General features: G+C 46.3%; 1 protein-coding gene across 9 annotated transcripts in view; it reads right to left on the bottom strand.

The window, feature by feature from the left end:
• The window catches only part of KMO (kynurenine 3-monooxygenase), a 622,272-nt gene that overhangs the window by 427,339 nt on the left and 182,362 nt on the right, over positions 1 to 12,571 (bottom strand). For all 9 annotated transcript variants that reach the window (XM_056566897.1, XM_056566902.1, XM_056566899.1 and 6 more), the window contains one exon: positions 4,185 to 4,233. In XM_056566897.1, coding sequence (XP_056422872.1) covers positions 4,185 to 4,233 — 49 coding nt within the window. The remainder of the gene's footprint in view (positions 1 to 4,184; positions 4,234 to 12,571) is intronic.

The raw sequence follows: 12,571 nt of genomic DNA, 5'->3' as shown, positions 1-12,571 counted from the left end.
AGGGCAACCTAAGCCTTCCATATGAGTAGGTAAAAACAGTGATCTAGCCGAGACTCTCACCAGTGACCCCTGCCATATAAATCTCATTAGCAGAGATTGAAGCCTTTTAATAGACATTAGAGGGAATTTTAGAGGCAAAGTGCGGAACAGGTATAGAATACAGGGTAATAAGAACATCTTAACCACAGATATACGACCACACCAGGAAAGAGAGAAACGAGAGTACATTTTAATATCTCGGGTAAGCTGAGCAGATAGAGAAGGTTGGAAGAGACCAGAGCAGAAGGAGAGGGAGTCAGAAAAATGCCTAAGTACATGATTCCTGTAGTAGCCCACTTAAAAGGATATCTCTGTGTGAGCGCTAGAATATCTTTTTTGTCCAAACTAGGGAGGACCGTAGACTTGGAGATGTTAAGTTCATACAAGCTAGCGGCACTGAAAAGATCAATTAGGGATAGAACAGGATCCAGAAAAAGAAGAGGGTGGGTCAATGCGATCAGGACGTCATCATCGAAGAGACCTATTTTATGGACATCATTATCCACCTAAACACCCGTTATTAAAGGGTGACATCTCACCCGTTCAGCGAACGGTTCCATCACTAGCGTAAACCAAACCAGGGATAGGGGGCACCCCTGGCGAGTGCCATTAGTAATGGAAAAGGGGGAGGACAGGGCGCCAGAGGTAAAGACTCTCGCCGAGGGGAAAGTATAAAGGGCCATAAGCGCAGAAACAAGATGAGGGGGAAAGCCAAATGTATCCAGGACCGCTCTCAGATACTCCCAATGCACCCGGTCGAATGCCTTCTACGCATCCAGAGAGAGGAGCAGAGAAGGCGTCCGACCAAGGTGAGCAGCTGCAAGGACATTCAGCATCCTTCTGGTGCCATCAGAGGCCTGCCAACCCTTCACAAAACCCACCTGATCACCATGCACCAGGGATGGGAGGATATCAGCTATACGGACTGCCCACAGTTTGGAGTACAATTTAAGGTCTGTATTTAAAAGCGAGATGGGGTGAAAATTTGGAGGTTCGTTGGGGGGTTTACCGGGTTTGGGGAGTGTCACTATTGTAACGTCGAGCATCTCGGCTGCCATGGCACACGTTTTGGCTATAGAATTAAAGAGAGTTGTAAGGTGGAGGGCAAGGAGGGGAGCATGCAATTTGTAGAATTCTTTCACTAAACCATCAGGTCCCGGGGACTTGGCACCTTTCAATGTCCCGATCGCATCAAGCACCTCTGTGGAAGTAAAGGGGAGGGAAAGAGTTTCAATAGCAGAGGTAGATAGAGAAGGCAAGGAGACAGAGCCAAGGAAAGAGGTTATAGAGTCAGGGGTAGGTAGATTATTAGGCTCAGAGCTAGAGAGATTATATAACGTACCATAATAGGTGGCAAAAGCATCAGAGTTGCCCTGAGGGTCGAAAGCCCTCAACCCATCATGTAATGTAATGTAGGCTAAACAGCGTTTGGTTTTCTTTCTTGTGTTTTAACTTGTCTAGCGAGCACCTTGCCCGGTTTGTTGGCATACCAGTATGAGTTGAGTTCAAGACGCCTGAGCGCCAAATCAAATTTATAAAGGTCGAGCTTATGTAAATCAGCAGATAGTGTGGCTATATGTGAAGCAATATCTGAGGAGAACGACAGTTTGTAAGTCTTCAAACTCCATGTATGGCCAGTCTTTTCTCTCTGGTCTGTCGCCTGTGGTGGGCGGTCTGGCTCAAGAGCACCCCTCTGATTGTCGCCTTGAATGCGCACCACAGTGTGGTGACATTTGGTACCGACCCAGTGTTAGTGGCAAAATAAGATGCAATAGCTTCCTTCAAACGGGGCTGATATGTCGGGTGTTCAAGGACATATGGGCTAGCGTGCCACAAAGAGGGCGTGGTCCGACCAGGAGATGGTATGAACCTGGGATTTGGAGGTAAAATCCAGTAGGTGTCGGGAAACTAAAAAAATAAAAAAAATCTATTCTAGTGTAAACTGAATGGGGGTGGGGAAAAAATGTAAAATCACGGCTACTAGGATGTTGAAATCTATGGATGACCAGAGGGTAGCTTTGAAATCACCGACCACAAGCAGACAAGACGCGGGATTGAAGCTCGCAACTTTGTTCAGAACATGTTTAAGAAAGGAATGTTGCTTCCTAAAACTTTTTCTTTTTGACCATGCAGTGGTCACGTATTTATCATTTGCGACTTTTGTCAAAAGTCACTATTTTGTGCGCAAAGGTACTTTTTTTTTTTTTAGGCGCAAAGCTACACCACCCACCAGTATGCGTGAGAATCACTTCTACCTACCGCAATTCAACCTTTAACCTCTTGTGGACGACATCGTCCCACTCCCCTTCTATGACATGCGCTCAGGAGCTGAGCGCGGGTCATATCTTGGTGGTCCTGGCGGCTATCTGCCACCGGGACCCATCTCTAATGCCAGACATCACCGATCATGGTGATGCCCAGCTTTAAACCCTTAGACACCGTAATCAAATTAGATTTTAGCATCTAAAATGCAATAAAAAATGTCATACCAGCTCTGTGAAAGTAAAAAAACCTAACCTGCCAAATTCAGGACCTGGGAAAGTGTCTACTTCCCTCCCTCACAAGCGTCTAGAAAGTGTATGTGGTAGAGCTTTTCCTACCACAGCAGAGTTGCGCAAAATTTATCATCCTGCTGCACCTTCTTGATAAATAATATGCACGCTACAAACCAAATACCCAAATACACGTGGGAAAATAGCTCTACCGTAGACATTCTTTGATAAATCTGGGCCTATGTTACTATGTAATTCTTTTATTCTTTCCTCATAGCTAAAATGTTCCATGTCCCATATTAGTTTAGTCATGTGTCTCTGCACCTTCTCCAACTGGTGACCAAAACTGAACAGCATATTCCAGGTGAGGCCGTACCAATGAGTTGAATGTGTGCCGCAAGGGGAAGATAGAAATCTCAACTCCAAGCGAATTGGATTTCAAAACTCAGCACTCTGGGTCCTCTAGGGTTAAACAAAATTAATGTTCTTTACCCTATTATTTAAGTCACTACATGGATCGAATTTTTATGTCCTATATGCCATTTCTATTTATATGTTTGACTGTGGGTGTTATATTATTTAAGAATTTATGTTTCATTTTATGTATACATATCCTTCCATTCACGTGTGGATATAAATAGATATTCCACTATAGGAGGACGTACACTTGGCCAGAAGACGCGTCTGCTATGATGCAAAACTAGTTGCTCCAGTGGTACACCCCCACACACACACACACACACAAGAGCTGTGTCCCTCACTCCCTGCTTGGATCCTATCCCTTTGTGATTTGTTTTCTATTATGGATCAATAAATGAAGCTATCCATCATTCTATGGGTGAGAGAAGAATCCTTTTTCCTTTCTATACTCTTACCTTAAAAAAAATTGCCATACCAATGACTTTGTATTTTATAGTATTTTGGTATCCATAATGCAAGCCAGTATCCAGTATAGAATATCTGTGCTGTGCAGGCTCACACTCTCAGACTGTTTTTCAGTGTCTGCGAGTCCCTGATTGGCTGAAGCCACACACACTTCCCTCATCTATATTCACTGCTCCCTAACCATGTGATCCGCTCTGGGTAGTTCAGAGCAGCAGCTAAAAGAGCAAGAATGCACAGTTCTTAGCTGAGTATCGAAGTATATTATGTGTGATACTAACTGCAGCTTTGTATGTGTGATACTACAAGGTCTTAGCTGTGTTTGCATTTGTAAAACACTGTTTGAACAGCTGCTCTGCCATTCAGGAGTCTGAGAAAGCTGGAAGGCACACATGGTCTAATAGAACAGATAAAAAAGATGCATACAAACTAATGCACTTTTATCACTAAACCTTTGCACTAATGTATAAAGATGTTTATTTTTACACTTTTTAGACTCACCATTGTGTCTTAGGTATACTGCAGGCAACTCCAATAATCCTCCTCTGTGTAACATGTATGGCATGAAAACAGAAGAGGGAGTTACAGAGAATCTTGCAGTGATTAGATTAAAAGACCCAGCACAGAAGACTCAGGGAGGAAGATGTGTCATGCAGAGTGAGGAACACGTCCCCTCCACAAGGGAAGATGAGTGAGCAAAAGATATAGCGTATTTGTTGGGTAAACAATATTAATATATCAATTTTAGAATTTCAGAATGAGAAGACTTACCATTAAGCAGTTCTTTATTTAAATTTGCTCTGTTGACTGACAGGATATACTGTAAAGTAAGTAATGATTAAGGTCATTATTGTGTATAAAAGATTGTGTATAACAGCACATAATTTTGGACACAAACGCATAAATTATGAAAACAACAATAATTTTGTTACATCTTGTACTGATATTGTACTGAGTCACAGTGCAGTGTCCTGGTGCCTGTGTCCCTGCACAAAGATAATGCTGAAAATATATACAAGTGAAACTCGAAAAATTTGAATATCGTGTAAAAGTCTCATGTATTTAATTAATGCAACTTAAGGAAAGGAAGCATGAAGGGCTTCAAAATCTCCTGATAGACGGTTATGTTGACCCTGGACTTCATGAAGCACACCAGCAGTGGACATGGCTCCCCAAATCATAGTAATTGTGGGGGCTTTGGGGTTTTCGTGAGAAATTATGACAAATCACGACTTGAACTATCTTGCTTTGCATGTAATGAGTCTCTCTCATATATTAGTTTCACCTTTTAAGTTGCATTACTGAAATAAATGAACTTTGCACGATATTCAAATTTTTCGAGTTTCACCTGTCCACGTTGTTTTCCACTAGAGTACCCCTTTAAGGCACATAAGAAAGCCTGAGAAGGAAGGGAGATCAACCTGGTCACACCCCAAACCCTAAGCTCTAGATGTCACTACATCACATAACAAGACTTATAAAAGTTCAGAGTGGACAAATTTAGCGCCCAATGTGTTGATAGTTTATCATGTTAGTGCTTGGATTTCTTATTCCTACTCAAACTACCACAGGTACAACCCATTTGACAAAAGGGTTGTTGAATTCACAGGTTATGTAGACCACACTGCTATGTGACATTACTATTTATCCTTTATTTATTTCAATTCTATAACAGTTAAGATCAGAGATAAATGATATTGTTAGTAGAATCAAGTAGAAACACTATCACAGAATGTGGTATGTCAGCCAGTTAGGGCCATATTAAGGCTGCCTGAAAGACGGAGCACTTCATTATGATGGCCCCCCGACAGTTCCCCCACATTATGTGCAGTATAGTTCCCCACATTAGGGGCGCAGTACAGTTCCCCTTCCCCCCCCCATTAGGGGCGCAGTACAGGTCCCTCCCCCCCCCCATTAGGGGCACAGTACAGGTCCCTCCCCCCCCCATTAGGGGCGCAGTACAGGTCCCCCCACCCCCCATTAGGGGCACAGTACAGTCTCCCCCCCCATTAGGGGTGCAGTACAGTCCCCCCCCCCATTAGGGGCACAGTACAGTTCCCCCCCCCCATTAGGGGCGCAATACAGGTCTCCCCCCCCCATTAGGGGCACAGTACAGTCCCCCCCCCATTAAGGTCGCAGTACAGTCTTCCCCCATTAGGGTCGCAGTACAGTTCCCCCCCCCATTAGGGTCGCAGTACAGTTCCCCCCCATTAGGGTCGCAGTACAGTTCCCCCCCATTAGGGGTGCAGTACAGTTCCCCCCATTAGGGGCGCAGTACAGTTCCCCCCCCCATCAGGGGCACAGTACAGTTCCCCCCCATTAGGGGCGCAGTACAGTCTCCCCCCCCCCCATTAGGGGCGCAGTACAGTCTCCCCCCCCCCCCATTAGGGGCGCAGTACAGTCTCCCCCCCCCATTAGGGGCGCAGTACAGTTCCCCCCATTAGGGGCGCAGTACAGGTCTCCCCCCCCATTAGGGGCACAGTACAGTCCCCCCCCCATTAGGGTCGCAGTACAGTCCCCCCCCCATTAGGGTCGCAGTACAGTTCCCCCCCATTAGGGGCGCAGTACAGTTCCCCCCCATTAGGGGCGCAGTACAGTTCCCCCCCCCCCTCCCATCATGGGCACAGTACAGTCCCCCCCCCCCCCCATTAGGGGCGCAGTACAGTCCCCCCCCCATTAGGGGCGCAGTACAGTTCCCCCCCTCATAAGGTGCACTGTACAGTTCCCACCCCCATAAGGTGCAGCATAGTTCCCTCCCCCCGTTAGGTGCCGTATAGTCCCCCACGTTAGGTGCAGTATAGTTCCCCCCCATTAGGTGCAGTATAGTTCCCCCCATTAGGTGCAGTATAGTTCCCCCCCATTAGGTGCAGTATAGTTCCCCCCCATTAGGTGCGCAGTACAGTTCCCCCCCCCCCATTAGGTGCGCAGTACAGTTCCCACCATTAGTTGCAGTATAGTTCCCCCCCATTAGGTGCAGTACGGTTCCCTCCCCCGCATTAGGTGCAGTATAGCTCCCCACGTTAGCTGAAGTATAGCTCCCCACGTTAGGTGCAGTATAGCTCCCCATGTTAGGTGCAGTATAGCTCCCCACGTTAGGTGCAGTATAGCTCCCCACGTTAGGTGCAGTATAGCTCCCCACGTTAGGTGCAGTATAGCTCCCCACGTTAGGTGCAGTATAGCTCCCCACGTTAGGTGCAGTATAGCTCCCCACGTTAGGTGCAGTATAGCTCCCCACGTTAGGTGCAGTATAGCTCCCCACGTTAGGTGCAGTATAGCTCCCACGTTAGGTGCAGTATAGCTCCCCACGTTAGGTGCAGTATAGTTCCCCCACATTAGGTACAGTATAGTTCCCCCACATTAGGTACAGTATAGTTCCCCCACATTAGGTCCAGTACAGATCCACCACAGACATACAGCCTTCAGCCATATACAGTGTATGGCTGGAGGCTGTATGCCCGTTTACTGCCCCACTTCAGTGTTCCGACCACCGCTCCTTCAGTGTGGGGACCCCGAGGACCGGGGTCACAATCTACTGCTATGGCCTATGGGCCATAGCAGTAGGTCCCGGGAGCGTAGGACCGGAGGTCGGAACACTGAAGAGGACGTGCCACTGGTCCCTTACCATGCGCGCTCTGCTCCACTCTCTTTTCTCGCACGGGCGCATGCACAGGACGTCAGTGACGTCCCTGCGTGCGCTATCTTCCGGCGGCCGCCGCAGCGAGGTAACCGCCGGGACATCCTTGTGTCCTGAAAAGATTTTTCGGGACACAGGGATGTCCCGAATGTGACGGGGGCTCCCTGCGGGCACAGGGCCCGGAGCAGGTGCTCCATAGCGCCAATGATGATCCGGCCCTGCAGCCAGTGGATATTAGTAATCAGGTCCACAATGGGACCTCTCACTCAGATCTCCGGTGGAGAATAACACTGGGTAGAAGACAAGACCAATTGCAAAGATGCAGTGATAAGGTGATGTCTCTTCTTCTAGCAGCTGCATGGAGACGGATTTCCATGTTGTTAAATAGACCTATTTGGCACATGATTTCCATGTTAACAATGTGGGAATCAGTCTCCACACTGTTGCCAGAAGGAGAAGAGACATCACCTTATCACTGCATCTTTGCAATTGGTCTTGTCTTCTACCCAGTGTTATTCTCCACCTGGATCTGAGTGAGTGGTCCCATTGTGGACCTGGTTACTAATACCCACTGGCTGACACTGTATCTACTACTTATTGCAACCTTATAATTACTACCCTTATCCTGCATAATTATGTCCCCTGATGAACCCTGTTATTTTTGTTGTTATCACAAACAGGTGAGAAACGCGTGGGATATAAGGGACACAAATTGTATTTAATGTTTCATAGGCAGAAACTGGTTTCAGTACTTGGATGTATTTTCTGTGGGTTGATATGATTGGCCTTTTTGCTTGGCCTACACCATATAGCATTGTATATTCTGTGATTCAAGTATTTTGCTTAATTTTTTTTATTTATTTGTTATTGATCTATGTTTTGCACACTTGTCTGGTGCCGGAAGATTACTATATTTTATTTGGTAAAATATTAAAAGTTACATTTTAATGAAAGCCCTACCACATTCTCGCTGCAAAATCTTTGCAAGGATAAATTCTGGGCAGAGATCCCAAGGACAGCCAAAGCCTTCTATGGGACCATGCAAACATTGCCAGCCTCCACAGCCAGCAATATATTCCACTCAATATTCCACCAAAAGAATAAACATGTTCATTCTTTTGGCTGTTAATTTCAATGGTGGAAAACTCCACCACTGACAATTCCTTGGCATGGACTGTTCAGCGGAATCCCATCCAGCAACTGGACTTTGTTGTACCAGAACTCAAAGTGGAATTCTGCTCTGGAACATCCGTAGTGTGTATGGACCCTAAGGACAGGGTCACACAAGCTGTATTCTGTGACCCTATCCTAAATAGGATGAGTGAATTCAGCCTCACAGAAACTATAAGATATAAATTGTTTGGTAAATAACGAATTTTGCTACTTACATAAAAATGCTTTTAAATTATTAAAGTTCACCTTGTCTAATATAAAATTATTAAAAGGAAAATTGAGGCTCAGGATCTTGAATACTGGATAGACATTTAATTAATTAATTGTTTAAAATATGTAATGTGCTCCGTGAGGCACAGGGCCCCTGTGGGTCAGCGGGGACACAAAATACAATTTAATAAATGATAAAATTACATAGATAGCATAGAATTTATTCTACAGGGTTATGGAGTGCTGTATAAAGGTACTTGCTTCCTTCTAAATTTCTTGTATTACTGCATAATCTTCACACTACATGGCTTCTGATCCTAAAACATCATTTTATATTAGCAATATATAGAAAATAGGAGAGGCTCCTATCTGCTAGTTACCTTGATCCGAGCTTCTCAAATGGCACCTATACCCACGGTGTCGGAAAGTAAAGTGATTAAAAGGAAAATTGAGGCTTAGGATCTTGAATACTGGATAGACATTTATTAATTAATTGTTTAAAATATGTAATGTGCTCCGTGACGCCCTTGTGGGTAAGCGGGGACACAAAATACAATTTAATAAATTATAAAATTACATAGCATAGAATACATTATAATATAAAAATATGTAATAAAATACAATCAATAGAAAAGCCACATGTCTGTGGATATTCCAGCCTGTAAGAATAAAATAGTGGTGCACGTGTATTTTGAATAGAAACGAATATGTAAAGTGCAGAATTGTACTATTCAATGTGCTGTTTGTAGAATGAGTGGTCTCCGTTGGCAACAATGTAACAATTATTGTGTGGTAACAATGTAGCAATGTCTAGTATACTAGCAGTGTTTATGAGCAAACAGTAGCAATGTTAAGTATACTTGCAGTACTGAAGAGCTGAAAGACAGATCGCCACTTAGAGACTCTGCCGTCTCATATGGATAGCGGTGATAGTGGTCTTCAATGATGGGGACTGCAGCGCTTCAATGAGCCGTGAATTTTTTGAAATCGCGTAGAATGCGCCGAGAGAATGTTCAAATTCACGGTACTATTATGTGTGGCATATGCTGATAGAGACTCAGCAGTCTCAGAAGTTAAAGCAATAATGAAAGATCCAGTTTTTTTGAGGCTGTACAGGTAATCCCCGATGCGGTCAGAGGGTATGTGGCGTCCTTGTGGCTGTGGCAATGCGCATAAGTACCTGGGGCTTAGCGGATGCCGTATAAGCGCAATAGCTGTATTCCAATATAGACGCTGGATATATGTGGCATTAGTAGCGGAGCTGGACGCATTTCAAGTCCTCCATAGGACTTTTCTTCAGCAGCTTTAAGAATCTTAAAGCTGCTGAAGAAAAGTCCTATGGAGGACTTGAAATGCGTCCAGCTCCGCTACTAATGCTACTAAAGAAAAGTCCTATGGAGGCAGTGGTGGGAACAGAGTAGGAGGGATACCCAGGCAGACTGCTCGGAGGCCTACGACAACCAGGTCGTGAAGGCAGTGGACTCCCTAAATGAATCCCAGGGAGCCAGATGGCAAAAAACTGTGTGTGTCTGTCCCTATCATACGCTATAAGCTCCTCCATACTACGAAGCTTATTCAATGTTTCCAAAAACTCCAGCCTCGATGGGGGGAGTAGGGGACTTCCAGTGTCGAGGAATAACAGTGCGAGCGGCACTCAAAAAGTGACGCAACAATCCCCCTTTAGCACGTGGAATGAAGGAGGGATAGAGCGATAGGAGGGCAGGAAGCAGGGAGGGTATGATAGAGTCAGAACAAATTTGGTTAAACCAGGCGAATACAGACATCCAGAACGGCAGGATGCGGGGACAATCCCACCAAATGTGGAGATAGGACCCCACAGCATTACTACAACGCCAACAGGTGCTCGACACCGTCGGGAACATGGTATGAAGCCTATCCAGACATCTGTACCACCTTGAAAGTATCTTGAAATTACTTTCCTGGAATGAGAGGAAAGAGAGGTTTTGTGTGTTAAAATAAACAGCTAATATACATCCGAATCCGATATAGAGATATCCAATTCCGTTACCCACTTAAGGATGTAAGGGGGTTTAAGATCGGTCTCCTCCTCCGTTCGCAGCACTCCGTAGAATTGAGAAACAACATGGGAGGGGGAACTAGACGCCACACACAACCGCTCAAAAGGGGTAGGCTGCCTAAGAAGCTGATCTCTCGGGTGTAGGGAGTTGTAGAACTGACGTAGTCTCCCATGTAAGAGCCAGGTACACGAGAGGCGGAACGTCACAGGAGGAGGTCCAATCAAATCTGAACCGCTAAGGGCTTGATGTATGCGAGTGAAGGAGGTCACCGGGAGTCCTAGGAGAGTGTGAATGCCCTGAGGGTCTGCAAATTGGGGACTGCTAAAGAGGGGGGTGAAGGGACCAGGTCTACTAGATAATGTCCGCTTCTTCAATACCAAGTCCCAGATGAGAAGCAGGACCCTGGAGAGGAAGGGAAGATCCGCGCTCGAGGGGCGGAGATCGGGAGGGATCCAAGGCAGCGCTGCGGGATGGAGAGGGGACAAAAATGTCTCACGGGCAACCCATTATTTGGAGCTGGAGAGCTGACAGAGATCAACAATCCTGGTGCAGACCGTGGCCAAGTAGTAAAGACGGAAATCTGGGAGCCCAACACCTCCCTTTTCCTTACGTCTAATCAGTATCCGATGAGCCAGTCCTGGGCCCCCAGGGGACAACAGAAACCGAGAACAAATGCGTTTCAGATAAGCTACAGGAATACAGATGGGCAAGGTCTGCATCAGGTAGAGCACTCTTGGAAGCACATCCATCTTCAAAGCAGCCATCTTCCCAAACCAAGATAAGGTGAGAAGGTGCCATTGCCTCAGGTCGGATTCAATATTTGACAGCAGGGGATAAAAGTTAAGAGAAAACAAGGAATATAGGTCAGCAGTGAGGTGGACCCCGAGATAACGGAGGGAGCGATGTTGGAGATGAAACAGGAACTGAGGATGTGAGCCATGCAAGGGTGTCCGGGGAAAGGGAAATGTTCAGTAGTTCGGATTTGTGGGTATTCACCTTGAAGTTGGATACAGCACTGAAGGCCGAGAGTTCAGAGAGCACAACAGGGAGGGAGGTGTGTGGGGAGGTGACACAGTTAGAGATCGTCAGCATAGAGGGACAATTTATAAGGGCAATCCTTAAGCACCAAACCCGGAACGGAAGGATTCTGTCTCAGTGCCACCACCAGATACTCCATGGTAATCACATATAAAAGGGGAGAGAGCGGGCAACCCTGACGGGTTCCATTGTGGATGGCGAACGAGAAGGAGAGCATGCCGTGGACACGAACCTGAGCCGACGCCCCAGCATATAGTGCCATGATGGAACGAAGGAAAACATGACCCATGCCAAGGGCCTCTAACGCTAAGTGCAAGAAATCCCAACTAACCCTATCAAACACTTTCTCAGCGCCAATGGAAAGCAAACCCATAGGGATATGGTGAGATCTGGCGGCAGCAACGAGCAAGATCGACTTTAGGGTATCGTCCCTGGCCTCCCTGCCCACCACAAAGCCCACCTGGTCATTGTGAATCAGTGAGGGGAGCAGGGAGCCCAGGCGTAATGCTAGAAGCTTGGCGTACAGCTTGAGGTCTATATTTAATAAAGATATGGGAAGATAATTGCAACATAGGCCAACATCTCTATCCGGTTTAGGGATCACAACTATATGTGCCATCAAGGACGGAGGAGGGAAGGAGGCTCCCGCCGCCACCACATGAAAGGAGGCAAGCATGGGAGTCGCCAACAGATCACTGAAAGTTTTGTAAAAGCGTGCCGTAAGGCCGCCAGGGCCCGGACTCTTGCCATTTTTCAGGCCGGAAATCACAGATAATAGTTCCTTAGTCCTCAGTGGCGCCACTAGTGCCTCCCAGGAGTAAGGAGAAAGTGCAGGCAATTTATGTGACAAAAGATATGTTCTGATCTTGTCCCAGAGAGCAACAGGGGGAAGATCAGCATAGTGGCCACGGATTTTGTAGAGGGATTCATAATAAGAGCGTTATTCCTCCACAATATGAGAGGTGGTGTGGACCCTACCCCCAGGAAGCAGAATGCAGAGAAAGCACATACGAGGAGGAAAGCTTAGGGTTCAAGGCTCGAGACAACCATGTGCCACAACGGTC

This window comes from Hyla sarda, chromosome 3, assembly GCF_029499605.1.
Source record: "Hyla sarda isolate aHylSar1 chromosome 3, aHylSar1.hap1, whole genome shotgun sequence".
Classification (NCBI taxonomy): domain Eukaryota; kingdom Metazoa; phylum Chordata; class Amphibia; order Anura; family Hylidae; genus Hyla; species Hyla sarda.
The sequence above is the reverse complement of the archived record's forward strand: the minus strand, read 5'-3'. Positions and strand labels throughout refer to the sequence as shown.